This window comes from Rhineura floridana, chromosome 4, assembly GCF_030035675.1.
Source record: "Rhineura floridana isolate rRhiFlo1 chromosome 4, rRhiFlo1.hap2, whole genome shotgun sequence".
NCBI lineage: Eukaryota > Metazoa > Chordata > Lepidosauria > Squamata > Rhineuridae > Rhineura > Rhineura floridana.
The window spans coordinates 123443999-123461067 of record NC_084483.1 but is presented as its reverse complement, the minus strand read 5'-3'; the positions used below and the strand labels follow the sequence as shown (position 1 = coordinate 123461067).

At 42.7% G+C, this 17069-nt stretch overlaps 1 protein-coding gene across 1 annotated transcript in view; it reads right to left on the bottom strand.

The window, feature by feature from the left end:
* Positions 1–1420: 1420 nt before the first annotated feature.
* LOC133384185 (solute carrier family 22 member 2-like) overlaps positions 1421–17069 on the bottom strand; it is a 52639-nt gene continuing 36990 nt past the window's right edge. Inside the window, exons 9-10 of the mRNA XM_061626107.1 lie at positions 11848–11960; positions 1421–1545 (exon numbers count right to left, since the gene is read on the bottom strand). Of these exons, the coding sequence (XP_061482091.1) occupies positions 1421–1545; positions 11848–11960 (238 nt within the window). The remainder of the gene's footprint in view (positions 1546–11847; positions 11961–17069) is intronic.

Below are 17069 nucleotides of genomic sequence, written 5' to 3'. Positions count from 1 at the left end.
TTGGTTTCTATCCTTTCCCAATCAATCCTAGTCCCTTCCTTGTTTTTTTTACATGTCTGTTGTTTGTTTTTTAGTTTTATTCTCTTCTCATTATTAAGATGATGGTGATGATTTACAATTGCTAACCACAAACTGTAAGAAGGACCCAGCTTGTGTTTTGTAGCCTAGTCGGGTTAAATTAAATGAAAATGAAAAAAAATAATCATTTTTTTATTCACCAGCCAGTCACCCAAACATTGTGGGCATATTTAGCCACAGCTTTCTGAATTCAGTATCACCACCACCACCACCATTTCCATTTGCTAACCACAAACCATAAGAAGCAGCCAGCTTATGTGGTGTAACCAAGTGGGGTTACACAATTTTATGTTTTCCTTGGCATATTAGCCAGCTTTCAGAATTATCATCATTATTTCCAGTTCCTAACCACAGTGAGTATTGTTAGTATATCAAAAAGAAATGTATTCCATTTGTGGTAGATTTCCATCTAACATCTCCTAACTATCACCTAGCAATCAGGGACAGCTACCAATTGCTAGCATACTCTGAACATCTTGCTGGAGCCATCACCAAGCCTCCTGTTGTAGCATTTCGCCAGTCTCCTAATTTATGCAAACTATTAGTGAGAGCTGTGCTTAAGTCACCTATCAGTAATCCTTGATCTCATCCTTGTCACTCCAAATGCTGTATCACCTGTGTGTACTTCATGGAGACAGCTACTTTCAAAAGCACTAGGACAGGCAGAACATATTACACCAAACAGAGCATCACCTGCAGGTCCTGCAATATAATTTATATCATCAAATGCAAAAAAAAAGGATGTCATACCCAGTACATAGGAAAAACTACAACTGACCTATGCACATGCTTCAGAAACCACATATCGGTAATCTTGACCAAAAGAAGTAGAGCAACTAGTTGCAAAACATTTTAACACTGAGGGCCACAGCCTGTTGAACTTTTTTTTGTAACATCTGTAGAGATGCCAACAGATCCAGTGGCATTGACTCAGATGGAGAACGTTTGGATATACTCCCTGAACACATTGGAATCACATGGTCTTAACCTTGAGGACAGTGCAAACATCACTTAGCTTCTGCAAATGAAGCCCCCTGAGCATTCCATCCTCCAAAGCTCTATAACTACCACCTTGCTAACAGCATTTGTATGTTAGCAGCTGATGAAGGCGGAAGCCAAAATGTTGTTCAAGTTAAAAAAAATATCTGTTTTGTTAATCACAATTATGTGTGTGTGTGGGAGTATATATACTGTATATATAATGATCTTACATTATGTTCAGTTATGGAAGTCCTCTCTGTTTTATCTTTGCCTTTCCGTGACAAGCGATTAATTAACAAAGGATCTTATAAAGTACCATTGAAAGAACACATTTCAAATAATATTTTACATTCATTTGATATTAATTAAGCTGCCTAGCATTGTGCCGCTGAAAGTTTTCTACATCTTCTATGGTCTCAGGCAAAGTTCTCCCTTTGGTCTCAGGCAGAAGTAGCACTGATCCAGCAGCAATCAAGCCAACTGCAGCTGCCAATGAAATGTGTAAAAGGCAAAGTTAGAACCCAACATATGGTAATGCACATGTTAAACAAAAAGCAATACAATGGAAATCATGAAGGTAGTACTCTAAACAAATCACCCCCTTGAATTCAGTAAGACTCACTGCCAAGTAAACATGCACAGCATTGAGTGACAAGCCTTATAAATATATAGAATGCCTAATATGAGTGCAATCCTATGCATGTGTACTCAGAAGTCCCATTAAATTCAATGAGACTTAGTCCCAGGTAAACATATATAGTGTTGCGTGCCACCCCAATCTACGAGCGGTGAGAGATCTCCAGGGGTCCCTGCGCTTGCCCAGGGTTTGGTTTCCTTGGAAAGAAGGTCAGCGGAGGCTGTGGTGTCTTTATGAAATATGTTTTATTTATTTACACACATTCCAATCTGAGCTTAAGATGGAGGGGTTCAAAGCATCAGCAGTCCAATAGATCTTGCTTTTCCATCAGGCTTACAGGAGGCACCCTAAAGCCATGATGCAGGGACCCAGCCTCTCTGCATGTCTCTAGTTCCCAGCCTTTCCTCTGACTCAACTAAAAAAACACAACCTTTTCCCAGGCCCCAGGAGGGGGGGAGACTCCCCTGAAGAGTTTCGATAACAATAGGAACTCCCTGGCCCATTCACCAGTTGGCAGACCCATTAGCTCACCTGGCCACTCTATTAGATTAACCAGCAGAGCAGGTTTCTGTGCTGCAGAGCCCACCTCCAGGTGCAGGGTCCCAAATCAGAGGCTGGAAGGGGACTCATAGAAATCATCTATCTCAACCCTCAAACCTATAACACTACCCCCTTCCCTGACAAAGGTCTGTCCCAGACCTGCAAACAAACAACAGAATAACAGCTTTTCCCAAGCCCCCAAACCCATAACAATAGGGTTATAGCCATAATAAGCATGTACACTGAAGTGATCCCATTGTCAATATCTCCACTACATTAGAAGTAAATTATTAGAATCCATTTCAAAGGCTCTTTGCCTTTTTGTCTTATGGTCATTAAGACCAGAGCTTGGAAAAGTTACTTTTTTGAACTACAACTCCCATCAGCCCAATCCAGTGGCCATGCTGGCTGGGGCTGATGGGAGTTGGAGTTCAAAAAAGTAACTTTTCCAAGCTCTGAAAGACTGACCCTCTGTGCCATCTTAATACCATCTAATGCTAAGCCTCTCCAATAGAATGTAGGAGGTAAGTAACATTATTGGTTGGTTGTCTTATCCAGAATTATAAGAGGAAGGGAAGCTTTTTGCTTTATTTCATATGTCTATGCTTTATTGGACCAAGATGAAGGAGGTGTGAAAATTGGAGGGAGAAATATCAATAATTTAAGATATGCAGACAATACCATACTCCTAGCAGAAACCAGTAATGATTTGAAATTAATGCTGATGAAAGTTAAAGAGGAAAACACAAAAAGAGGATTACAGCTGAATGTCAAGAAGACTAAAGTAATGACAACAGAAGAGTTATGTAACTTTAAAGTTGATAATGAGGACATTGAACTTGTCAAGGATTATCAATACCTTGGCACAGTCATTAACCAAAACAGAGACCATAGTCAACAAATCAGAAGAAGGCTAGGACTGGGGAGGGCAGCTATGAGAGAACTAGAAAAGGTATTCAAATGCAAAGATGTATCACTGAACACTCAAGTCAGGATCATTCAGACCATGGTATTCCCGATCTCTATGTATGGATGTGAAAGTTTGACAGCAAAAAAAGCAGATAAGAGAAAAATCCACTCATTTGAAATGTGGTGTTGGAGGAGAGCTTTGTGGATACCATGGACCGCAAAAAAGACAAGTAACTGGGCGTCAGAACAAATTAAACCAGAACTGTCACTAGAAGCTAAAATGATGAAACTGAGGTTATCATACTTTGGACACATAATGGGAAGACATGATTCACTAGAAAAGACAATAATGCTGGGAAAAACTGAAGGGGGTAGAAAAAGAGGAAGGCCAAACAAGAGATGGATTGATTCCATAAAGGAAGCCACAGACCTGAACTTGCAAGATCTGAACAGGATGGTTCATGACAGATGCTATTGGAGGTTGCTGATTGATAGGGTAGCCATAAGTCGTAATCAACTTAAAGGCATATAACAACAGCAATGCTTTATTTCATATGTATATGAAATAAAGTGACAAATATGCTGTGGAAAATAAATATGTATAAAAAATATCAAAATAATATATTTTGATATTATTTTACACATGCCTATTTTCCATTGCACTTTGTACAAATACACTTATCCAATTTCAAAAATTTAAGTCTTTAAATACTCTAAGCCCAGAGAATGCACATTGTACCAACAGAAATAAATTTAAATTTTTTTTAAATCCCTGATATGGACCATCTCACATTCTGTTTACAAACTGAAGACCATCTCATATTCTGTTTACAAATGGATGTAGGTATGTGGAGAAATTCAGTTTGGTTCAAATTTTAATGCCGAAAAAGTTAAAGAACACACAAACTTTCTTTGTGAAAGAATAGATGGACCAAAACACAGTTCTCATTTGAAATTTGCAGTCGTCTGAATTTTGCAGTGCAGTTTTCCAACCGATGTATTGACAAATATGCATATCAGAGGAAAGTATACACAAACACACATATATTAGTGAATGAAACATAAAAATGCAGTATGCAAGAGGTTTTTCACCAACTTAGGTTAGTTATGGCCCCTTATAATTCAGAGAAAGAGTTGGTCTAGTTTAGGGATGAGGGAGAAATTCAATTCAGTTTGCATTTAAAGCCAAATTTATTCAACTCAGATTTTCTGGAACAATGTGAGAACCTAAACACAGCCACCCTTTGAAATTTGCACTTATCTGAATTTTGCAATGCAGTTCTCCAACCAATGTTTACAAAAAAGCATATGTATTTTCAAATGTGCTTTTAATGACTAGAACGGTGAAAATAACATACAAAATACATTATATTAATTACTTGCAAAATGGATACATTAGTCAAAACTGCACACAAAAATGTATTTGTTAGGAGAAATTCACACTAAAATGTTGACGAATCTTCATGAAGATTTTTTTTTTAAAAAAATCACAAACTTCTGCAGAAATGTGGAGAGCTGAAATTAAGATTGGAAAAATGAGAAACTGAGAGAACCAAAATTGACAGATCATTCCATCCCTAGTCTAGTTGTTCAAGCTCTGGTAACATCCAAGTTGTCTTGAGTCCCGTCAAAAGCATCTGGAGTGACAAGAATGATGATGATGAGGCATGCTTGGACTTGGGGGAAGACACTAGTGATGCCCCCAGACACAGTTGAGCCTGAAGGCTCCTGTGCTGCAGACAGTAACAGCTTCATGACAGCTACCTTTGAGGAGGCACAGCCCAATCAGGAAACTGCCTCTCCACTTTCCCTTCACACCCCCTTCCTTGTTCACGCTGCCACCGCCACACAGCCCCCCTCCTTAGGAGGAGGATGTTGATGAGGTGGTTCAGCTGCCCTCACCTAAGACACATAGGCTGTGGGCTGGCAGGCCCAAAGACTTCCCACTGTCCCTCTGAGGAGCAGCACTCTCAACAATGACACTTTCCTCATGTAAGTAGGGAGCCCACTCATCCTTACTGAAGGCTGGTAAGAAGGCATTTCTAATTGCTGCAACAATGCCTTAGTGTAGTGTAGCCATGCCTAGCTATTCCAAGTAATGATGCTGAACTCTGTATAACCTGTAAGCTGATTCATTAAGAGCTCTGAAGTGAAACTTTCCGTTAAATCTACTAAAGAAAAGCACACCCATATGTCTATGTCTGTCTTTGGGGATGACACAAATTAGATTATTGCAATGTGTTATATGCAGGACTTCCTTAAAAACTGCTCAGAAATTTAGCTAGATTTCTTTCTGGAAGGTGCCAATCTGATCCAGTCTCAACGTATTTTATATTACTACTGCTACTACTAATCAATGTGTTTCAAGGCAGATTCATGAGGCAGTAACATTATTTTCTTTTAGAAATCATGTTAAGACTTTTTAGTTCTTCAAGACTTTTAATGGGTGATCTGCATTCTGCTGTTTCTCTGTTTCTTAAGTGTTTTAATTGATTGATTGGTTATATTTAACACAATTTGTATACAGCTTAATTGTAAATAAAACCTCTAAGCATTTAGAGATGTCTTAGAGCAGTTTCTTTTTTGAAGGGCTCCATAGAAGCTTGACTGGAAGAGGGGTGGCCTGAAAGCTGCTGGCTGAAGGGGCATGGCCTGATAGCAGAGCTTGGAAAAGTTACTTTTTTGAATTACAACTCCCATCAGCTCAATCCAGTGGCCGTGCTGGCTGGGGCTGATGGGAGTTGTAGTTCAAAAAAGTAACTTTTCCAAGCTCTGGCTGCTGAGTGCAACTAGGAGCAGCTGTGTGTGCTGAGAGTTTTCATTCTGTTTCCCGAGTCCTCACTGAGCAGAATAGAGGGAGCTGGGTCAGCAAGTCCAGAGGAGATACAGGTGAGCCAGCTCTAAGAGAGCAAGCAAACAGGGAGAACTAACAGGAGTTCGGCAGAGGAGTTTGGCAGGGGAAGTCAAGGAGGAGGTCCCTAAAAATGTTTTTCCCTTGTATGGCGCACCACATACCAGTGGGACTCTCCTATTTACTCTGAAGGAGGACAGGACAAAGCACAGGCTATTCTAATACATGTAGGAAGAAAGAAACAAAACGCAGTAGAGACTATGGACGGGAAGGACACTCCAGTGGTGGTGACCTGCAAGCTGTGTGCAATGTTTGTTTTCTTGCCTGAGAACAACATGGCATACATGTGCAACAAGTGCAAGCTTGTGGCGCTGTTGGAAGAAAAATGGGACAGGCCTGGAACCGGAATGTAAGAGAAGATGAAGAGTTCTTAGATAGAACACTGGAACAGCAACAGCAAAGTACAGGAGGTGGAAGAAGAGCAGCATGTTGAAGCAGAAGAGGAGACTGTTGTGGAAGGCAACAATGAAGTTGAGGAAACTCCGTGGGAAAAGATGACAGATAGGAGCAGAAGAGCGAGAAGACATCCATCACCAGTGGAACTATCGAACTGTTTCCAAGCACTTGAGGATGAGACTAGAGGACAGTCTGCAAGGGGAAAAAATACAGGAGACCCCACGCAACAGCGAGTGAGAGGCTGAAGCTCAGTCAAGCAGAAGCAATGAAACCACACCCTGCGACAAGAAGAAGAGAAAAGTAGTAGCGGTGGGAGACTCTCTCCTGTGTGTGGGATTGAAACCCAAGTATGCCAAGAAGATCCATGGACTCTCCAGGTATGTTGCCTCCCTGGAGGATTTATTAGAGATGTGATGGAAGGGTTGCCATCGCTCATGAAGCCCACTGATATGTTTCCCTTTCTTCTCATCCATGTGGAAACAAATGATACTGCCAAGTGGTGCTATGAAGAAATCACATCAGACTGAAGCTCTGGGAAGGAAACTGAAGGACTTTGGAGCCCAGATAGTTTTCTCATCCATCCTTCCGGTACTTAGAAGAGATACCCTGGGCTTTTCCAAAATAAATATCTGTCCCCCTTTCTTTCCTTTTGGGGAGTGTTGGGAAATTAATGAAGTCAGAAAGACTGTTGGAATATTCCTTAGTAGCAAAGTATGCCAGGCACACCTTTTGCCAAAGCAGTTAAGAGATAAATGGCCCACAATGACTCAGAAATGGCAGGACACACATCTTAAAGTGAGAAACATGTTGACAAAAGGTGTACCTCCCCCATGATCTAATCTAGATTTGTGTCTGTGAAATAGAACACACTGCATTTGACTTTCATAAAGAGAGGAACACAGGGAGAAAGCTAGCTGTGGGCTCTGGAAAGCCCAGGAGGAGAGGTGGGCTGTCTCTCTCTGGGAATCTGATGTGCAACAATGGAATTTGCTACTGGGAAAGTTTGAGCTTAGGTGGAGATATACAGGTTAACTTGTATATTGGTAAACTTGTATATTGTATATTTCCAAGAGGAGTGGAAAGGGAAAGAAAAATACTCCATGTGAATCACTGGCTACATAGGTGGTGCCAACACGAGAGATTGGGATTCTGGGACCATGGGCTATGCTTCCTGGAAGATGGACTGCTGGCAAGTGATGGGTTGCACCTCACAAGGACCGGGAAGAATGTGTTCACAGCATGGAGAAATTCATCAGGAAAGCTTGAAACTGAATCCTAAGGGGGAGGGAGATGTAAACTTGGCAGGAATGACTAACAAAGGCTTGTGCACGGTAAGAGGAACTGAGGAAAAAGGCTCTAATGGGGCCTAGTAATAGTCTTCATAAAAATGTAGTAAGGAAGCCAGGCTGTAAATCACATGGTCTTTGATGTCTGTATACTACTGCCCAGAATATGGGAAACAAACAGGATGGACTTGAACTCTTAATACAGGAGAGTAAATATGACTGATAGGTATAACTGAAACTTTGTGGGATGACTCCCATGTCTGGAATACAGTGACTGAAGGATATAACTTGTTCAAAAGGAACATAAGGAATAGAAAGAAAAGCATGCTATATGTTAAAAATATATATCCCTGCACAGAAATACAGGAAGATGAGCTTGGTGGCTCCACCGAGAATATCTGGATTAAAATTAATGGGGCAAGTAATAAAAAGAATGTGGTGCTTGGAGTCTATTACTGACCACCCAATCAAGGAGAAGATGAGAATGTAACTTTTGAAAAGCAAATTGCCAATGTTTCAAGGAGGCATGATGTAGTAGTAATGGGGGAATTCAATTATCCCAATATCTGTTGGGAGACAAATTCTGCCAAACGTGGTCCCTCCGAGAAATTTCTGACTTGTGTTGGAGATAACTTTCTCCTACAGAAAGCGGAGGAAGCAACCAGAGGATCAGCTATCCTTGACTTGATTCTAACCAATAGAGATGATTGGGTGGATGAAGTGGCAGTTAAGGGAACTCTGGGGAAAGAGACCACACCATACTTGAATTCTTCATTTTAACAGAAGCAAAAACTGAGAGTAGCCATAGGCGCACCCTGGACTTCAGGAAAGCTGATTTTAATAAAGTCAGAACAATTGTAAGTACGGGTCCATGGCAAGCCATCCTAATGAGAAAAGGAGTCCAAGATGGGTGGGAGTTTCTAAAAAAGGAAATTCTAAAAGAGCAATAGCAAGCTATTCCAACAAGGAAAAAAGGGGGGAAACAACAGAAGAAGCCAATGTGTCTTCACAAAAAGCTTAGAGATGGCCTGAAAACAAAAAAGACACATACAGGGAGTGGAAAGAAGGCCAGGCCACAAAGGAAGGGTACAGGCAGGTATCACAGAATTGCAGGGATGATGTCAGGAAGGAAGAAAATTAACTATACAACCAAAGATTTTGGAAAACTCATTTATCTTAGCTAAATTAGGCTAAAACACACATTAAAATAAAATAAAATAAAATAAATGAACAGTATTTTTTCAGGGGGGGCGAGAGCATATTTTGGAAATCCAAGGGGTGCTGGTAGTGGAAAAGGTTAAGAATCACTGAACTAGAGGATCAGCTATCCTTGACTTGATCCTAACCAATAGAAATAACTTAGTGGAGGAAGTGGCAGTTACAGGAACTCTGGGGGAAAGTGACCATAGGGCCCCGCTTTTTGGCACCCTGCTTTTCTGTGTTCTGCTGATACAGCACCAGCCCCGTCCTCTGCCCCTTCTCCTCCTCCAGCACGATCAGCTGTATCTCCCCCTGATCGCACGCTACAGCTGATCGTGTGGAAGGAGAAGATACACAAGAGGGTCCAACTTCCTGCTTTTTTGATTTACTGTACTCTTTATTTTGTACAAAATATCCTTTTCCCCTTAAGAGTTTTCCCCCCAGTCCCCTCAGTTGTAACGTTCAATAATTAAAATAAAAATGGAGACGAGAGTATAAGTGTATTATATGGGGAAAATATATATTTACGGGTGGTGGTGGAGAAAAGGGTAGTTAACAGCAGAGTGAAGTGCCCAAGCAGGGGGTGTGCGTGTGCATAGGGGTGGTAGTGGTTGCCGTCCCTGTTTGGGGCCATGAAGGTGGAGGGGGCACGTTTCCATCCCCTCCCATCCTTCCCCCAGTACTGTCTCAAGGTGTCAGTTTGTAGCGGGAGCCATCCTGACCCCTTGCTTGCATTTTTGACCCTCCCTGGGTGGGCTAGGCAGGGGTCCCCGCCAGCCGCTGCTGGAGCAACTCAGGGATTTTGCCTTGCTCACCTTCCCCCCTCCCAACCCCCCTCTAGGGTGCCACCTCCCCTTGATCTCTTCCTTTCCTGCCTATCCCATTCCTTCAACACCAAAAAAGATTTTTAAAAGTTCTGTGGTGCCTTCTTTTTCTTCTTCATCCCTCTCCTCCCCTTCTTGCAAGTGTCAAAACTTTGTTTGGGCAGCAGCAGCAGAGGCAGCGGCGCCAGCATGGGGCTGAGGTGGGAGGCCGGGCTGAGGCAGGTGGGGTGCACAGAGCCCCCCCGCTGCACCGGGACCCCACTGCACCATGCCTCAGCTGCAGCCAGTCAGTGGTGGTGGTGGCAGCGACGACCTGGGCACTCCAGACGAGCTCATCCCTTTCCAGGACGAAAGCGACGAGCAGGACAAGGGTGTGCTGCAGCTGATCACACCGGAGGAGAAGATCAGCGGTAGCGTGCTACCGCTGATCTGCTCCTGCTGCACAATCAGCAGGTTAGGTTCCAGAACCCCATGCTACAGCTGATCTGCTTTTCGGCGGTTTTCGCTTTTTGGCGGGGGTCTGGAACCTAACCTGCCATATGAGTGGGGTCCTACTGTACTTGAGTTCTTGATTTTAAAGGAAGTAAAAGCTGGGAGTAACCAAAGGTGTACCCTGGACTTCAGGAAAGCCAGTCTTCATAAACTCAGAACAATGGTAAGTAAGGTTCTGTGGCATGGGACCCTAAGAAGAAAAGGACTCCAAGATGGGTGGGAGTTTCTAAAAGAGGAAATTCTAAAGGCACAATGGCAAACAATTCCAACAAGGAAAAAAGGGGGGAAGAAGAATCCAATGTGGCTTCACAGAAAGCTTAGAGATGACCTGAAAACAAAAAAGTACACATACAGGAAGTGGAAGGAAGGCCAGACCACAAAGAAAGAGTACAGACAGGTAGCATGGAATTACAGGGATGGCATCAGGAAGGCTAAAGCTGAGAATGATCTGAGGTTAGTGAGAGATGTGAGGGATGCTAAAAGCAACAAAAAAGATTTCTTCAGGTACATCCATAGTAAAAAAAAACAGACAAGAAATGGTGGCACAGCTACTCAATGAGGATGGCAAAATGATAACAGATGACCAAAAAAAGGCAGAAGTGCTCAATTCCTACTTTAGCTCAGTCTTCTCCCAAAAGAGGGTCTATGATCCTCCTGGCAAACATGAAGTTGAAGAGGCAGGATTGCAGCTTGAGATTGATAGACAAATGATCAAGGAATATCTACTCACTTTGAACGAGTTTGCTTTAGTCTATCCAGTGTTGCTGAATGAATGAATAATAGAAAACTACTCATTGTTAACTGCAATTGTAAACTGAAATATTTTTCCTTGTTCCTTGTCTTAATAAAACCACTCTTTATTTTACTTTCAGTGTATGTGTTATTGGGTTAAGGGTAAAATTATACATGTTCTGGGAGTGACGTGCGGGTAACTCCAGCAAAAGATCCTGCTGCTCTCTTTTGGGGAATTTGGGTTTCTAGTGAGCTCTGCTCATGAGGAAGTTCAAGATCCCTTCGTAACAATACTTTTTGTTGGGAATGAGCAAGCTTGCATGTAGTAGGGAGATGTCCTCTCTAGCCAGGTTTGGGTACACTTCTATGCTTGTTTACTGGGATGTAACTTCCTGTTGACCAGGTGGTTTCCTCCTTTCACTTCCTCTTCTTTGTTAAGATTTGTCTGTTTGCATATTCTCCATTAAGCCACAGAAGAGAGAAACCTCAAAAGGCTTCTCTGCCAGAACATCCGAATAATGAACTGAATCTACTACCTACTTCTACCTTTTTCTCTCCAAACTAAAGTCTATGTTTCCTGAACATATGAGGTTGTGACTAAAGTCTACTTTATTTTCCTTACTAAAGAAGACTATTTGTTTTATTCCGCTAATCTATGTGAGGGGGAGGTGGGCTGGATTATTGCTTAAATCCGTTTTTGCCAATTATACTCTGCTAAGAGATAGAACTCTTTAGCTGCTTTATCTCATTTAAGCCTATTACTTTTTAAGTAGAAAAATGGCATATAGATAGTTAATTTTTCTTAAATTAACAACTTAGGCATTCATATAGTCCAACAACCTAAAGCAGAATATTACTTACTAAAGACTATAAGAGGTAGCTTGTGCCAGATTTCTGCTAGCCTATAAACAACAAATGGGGAAATTATTCCACCCAAGTCACACAGAGAGGAGCAGACCATCACACCAAGGTTTCTGATAAAAAAGAAAAAAGACATTATATTATAGGTTTCCAAAAACTTATATAGTTAATTTAGGCTGTAAATCTTGCAAATATCTTATTCCTTGTCAATAGTAATGTCTTTCTTAGGGAGAAGGAACAGATGCCTTTATATTCCACCCATTTTTCACAGCAGTTAGGATGGTGAAACTCTCCATAGTCATTGCTCAAGTATAGGTAGAGATAGAAGAAAAATCCAACTCCTGCCAAAACCTTTATTTTCAAGTGTTTCTGTGAAAGAGCTATACTTTTGGATTTGTACAGCTCCACTTTTGTTTGCGCAGGTACACAGATTGCATACTGGTTGAATGTAATGTGTGAGCGCCCCTCAGGGGGGTAGCAATATAGATTTCAGTTTCTTTTGGGTGAGAGTGCACAGGACAGCTAAGGCACCTTTGTACAGATATGAATGCATAGCCAAGTAGAAAGAAAAATACTTCTAGAGCAGCCTTTCCCTGTGGTTGTGCTGGATGATCTGAATCAGCATCCACAGTTGTGATGCGTGCTGTAGGCCAGCCTTCCCCAACCTTTGGGTCCCCAGAAGTTGCTGAATTACAATTCCCATAATTCCTGGCCATTGGTCATGCTGGATGGGGCTGATGGGAGTTGTAATCCAGCAACATCTGGGGACTCAAAGATTGGGGAAGGCTGGCCTACAGCACGCATCACAACTGTGGATGCTGATTCAGATCATCCAGCACAACCACAGGCCCTCCCCCACCAAGCTGCTTCAAGTCCAGTTAACTCCAAGTATAATTATCTGTACTCCCTGCCTTTGCATTCCAGTTCATAACTGCTACTGCTTCTAGCTATCCTTTCCCCTTTTCTGATGGGTGTCACATTCCCAAGGCTGGGGACAGATAACAGAACATTATTGTTACATCTGCTCAAAACAATGCATATTGGGAGGTTTTATACTCAGTGACTATGTATCTAATGGTGAGAGGGAGGAATTTAGATTTCCCAGTAACTGGGACTATGGACCTATCTGAATATGAGATATTAGTTCTGTGATTTCTGCCAATGACGTTCCTGCATTCTTGCGGGGGCGTGTTTGCCGACACCCTATTTATGGGAAGACTCAAGAAGGTTCGAGAAAGTTTGTAATTGGTCAGGTGGGGCATATTGACCATTTAGGAGAGGGATTGAGCAGCAATGTATAGCCTGCTCCTCCCTAAAATCGTGCCTTTTTTGCCTTGCGGCACGCTGTGTGGCAACTCCGTAACTGTTGGGCTGCACCTTTCCTACATCCTCCAGCACATTGTGACTAACCTCCAGGTTTGAGTCGTCGTTGTTGTTGTATTGTCTCCAAGTGGGAGTGTGTGGGGGGGGGCCCCCCTCATTCTTCCCCGCGGCTTGCCTGGGGGGCAGGGGTTGGGTCAGCCTTCCTCTCTGTGAGCCGGCCCTAACAAGAAATGCCAACTTGTGCCTCCTCTTGCAGGCTTGCATTGCAGCGCTGAGCAGCAGCAGCTGCTCTCTCAAGATTGGCTGCTTCACTGGCCGTTCCCGCGTGTCAGCTGGGCAGCGGGCATCGGGCCAGTTTAAATTTTGCTTGCCTGTCCCTCTGCCTGCCTGCGTTGCCTTCTATTGGGTGGAATTCCTCCTTCACGCACGCCAGAAGAGCGGCGCGCACCGAGCGGTTCCTCCTTGGCTCGCTGGCCGCCGCTAAAGTCGCAGCGCTGAGCCTGCCTTCATTGTTTACTTGCCGCCCCGTTGTCTGTTCTATCCCCACCCTCAGAGCCCAGCCGGGTGGATTGGGAGCCGAGTAGAGGCCAGTAAAACTCTTTCCGCACATGAGCTGGGAGGCAGGTGCCTGGCAGCTTTTATCAGTTCGCCTGCTGTAGCTGGGGCCTGAGCGCTGGGCCTGCATCCGGCTTTTGTTTGAATTTCCCGCCCTGCTGCACATTATCTCCTCCACATTCAGGGCCCAGCCGGGTGGTTTGGGAGTGGAGTTGAGGCCGGGAACGAGTTGTTCCCTGCTGTTTCCCATTGATTTTTAAGTAAAGCCATATAAAAATAATAAGAAAAATTGTATATGTACATAATTTGATTACGTCATGCAGATTTGGCGTGCATATCGCATTTAGTCGCCACAGCAGTACAATATAGGGGGTTAAGTAGTGCTGGTCCTTGGGCACCTTGTTTGTTTGTTTGTTTTTGCAGTGCGCCTGCAGCCCTATGCTCATATTTCTCTATTACCCCCCCTTCCTTTTTTCTCCCAGTCAATTATTTATGTGCAGCTTCATTCATTAGGGGTTTGGGGTATTCCATTGTGGGGTACAATTAATTGATTTCTCCCCTGGGCATATTTTGCCAATATATATGAATATATAAATAAATAATTGATTGGTTGATTGATTTAATTGATCAATTAATTAGTTAAGTGCCATTCATATGGTTTGGGTTTCATTTCGATTAGCTTGAACTCAATACAGTTACATTTTGTTGTTCTGCGATCACTTCATTGTTGTTCCTTGGTGAGTTCAAGGTTTGACTTATAATGCTGTTTTAGATTATTTAGCTTCTTAATTCTGCTCCATGTATCATACAAAATAATAAATAACTTAAAATAAAATAACAATACAATGATATGCCTATGCAATATCATCTTTGGAGGGCATAATAGATATTTTAATCTGGGTAAATAAAAATCCTGCCTCTTAGAATTCCTATGAAGCTTTAAAATATGTTAATATAGTGAGATTCAGTGAAAGGTAATGTATGCCAAGAAGTTTAAAGGAAATGCTCTTAGCCAGTTAAAATTCATCGTTGTGGCTGTCATTATGAGCCAAGATGTTTAAGCTAATGATTAAATTGAAAAGATTATAAGTTCGCTGAATCCGAAGTATGGCTTTTTGTAGGATTAAGTTTAACTGTAATTTTCTTTAAGGATCTCTAGTAGCTGATTAGCTGATAAAAATTAGTTATTTATTCAGCAGGAGTATGGCAGGAATGTTTTGATATGTTTGGTTGCCTAAGGCATTCTATTGCCTGTAGTTTCATATGTTTTGTTCTCATCACTGAAATATCTAAATGAAATATGTTCATTTTAAAAATGACAGTTTACTGGTCCTTGCTTCAAGTGCTGCTCTAGCATTGGTAAATCTATAATATGAAGCTTTTGCAGGGCTTGTTTAAGTCGAGTTAACTTTTTCCAAAAATGTCAATTCTATATTATATGTTTAACAATATATAGGCACCCTTTAAGTCATGACCATTTCACGGCAGTCTTGCACATAAGAAGCGATTGCTACCTGTCATATTCATATTCAGTTGTACTTCAGGCTGGCAGTTGTTGTTGTTGTTGTTGTTTTCTCATCTAAAGGCGAACCTTCGGTGGAAAGGCTGCATAGGTTGTGTGGGCATTCACTTCATGACCAGGCCGACACGTCTCTGGGATTGTACAGGTGCTGTTGACCAGATGTGAGAGTAATTGAACACTGGCCCATTTGTCATATTCAATTAACTTTTTTAGAGCCAAAGCTATCTGGCAACTGGTGACTGGTTTAAACCATTGTGCACAAGCACTCTCTCGGACAGTAATGCCTTTTTTGATGATATTTCAAGTTCACATTTAGAGGATTTTGTATTGCCATCCTAAAAAGGTGGATCCTATGCATCATGTCTTTGGTCCTATGCTTAGACTCCTTTTATTGTAGGAGTTGCTTGGTCACTTGTATTTACCTCCTGGGTCATTTCTTCTGACAGGAGTTGCTTGGTCACTTGTACTTACCTTTTAGGTCATTTTCCTCTGACAGAGCATTAATTCAGTGCCTTGGTGAGAACACGGAAGTGGTGTGCTCACGTTTTCTATTTCAGTGGTGTCTCAGATCGGAGGTGTGTGGATATCCCCTGTGGCTTACTTTTTTGAAGGACCTCAGTGGCCGTTCTTTGTTTGGGAGAAGAGGACTTGTCCTGGAGGATGAACTGCAGGTAAGCTTTGATGCAGTTGGTGGCTGCATGGGGTTTTCCCTGGATTTTATTTTCTTGGGCTATTTTTCCAATAGTGCTTGTGGTACATGTGTGGACTTCTGCCCTTCGGAACTGCACGGTACGTTTTCGGTCCAGCCTGACTATTGGTTCTTTGGTAAATCCCCAGACCCCTAACTCTACTTGTGCCATGTGCCTTGTGCATGCATTTGCTCTGCAATGTACATTCTTATATTTTGCTCGTGGCTCGGCATGTTCTGGGTTTGCAGACTGATGCAGCTGTGCCATCTTGGTATCCCCCACTTCGGGCGTGGCCGATATCAGTTTTACACCTTCATAGTTCATGTTCTCCTAAAAGGGGCAGGGTGTTATCATAAGGAATATATCCGCCCACCTTTCTGCCTGGCCTTTAATTTCCATGCCAAGCGCATTCTGAAACCTACTTCATGAAATTCAAAGGTGATTGTGGCGCTCCACCCTAAGGCCGCCCGGTTCTATGTGGCCATTTACCCCTGATGTACTCATGATGCTCCTGCCTTCCATCAGCACTTTGTGTTTCCCTCTTTACGAGGGAAAGTTATTCCTGGAAGTGGCCTTAATGGTTTGTAGGGAGCCTTTTGCCCTCGTAATATATGAGCCTTCAAGGCAAGTCACGACATGTGGAGCCCTGCGCTTACATTGCTGTGATGTTTTCAGTGCATATACTCACTACGGACCAGGGGGGTAGTAGCTGGGTGTTGTAGCTGAGGTGCTACGCATGGCCCACCTGGTGTCTGGTTTTGCTCTAAAGGAGCTTTCTTTCTGTCAGGCCAGCGGGCCAGCACTATCTTTTTATATGCATCAGTGGCTATGCATTAACTCAATTTTAATTTTGGTATATTCCCAGGGCCATGTGGGCCCATGGGTGTGATACCCGAGGGGAAGGGTTATATTTCTTCCATGCAGGAGCGGCTGCTGCCGCTGCCCTCATAAACCTGCTTTTTGGAAGCTTTCTGGTCATACAAGCCAGTTTTACCTGTTTATACATCTCGATGGATTCGCACTAACGCAATTCTTTTCAAAGTGGACCGGCAGCGGCCATCACCCTCATGGGCATGCGTCCAGATAGTATTCAGGCTATACGAGCCAGCGTTACCTCCTTTCCTGTGGAGCTT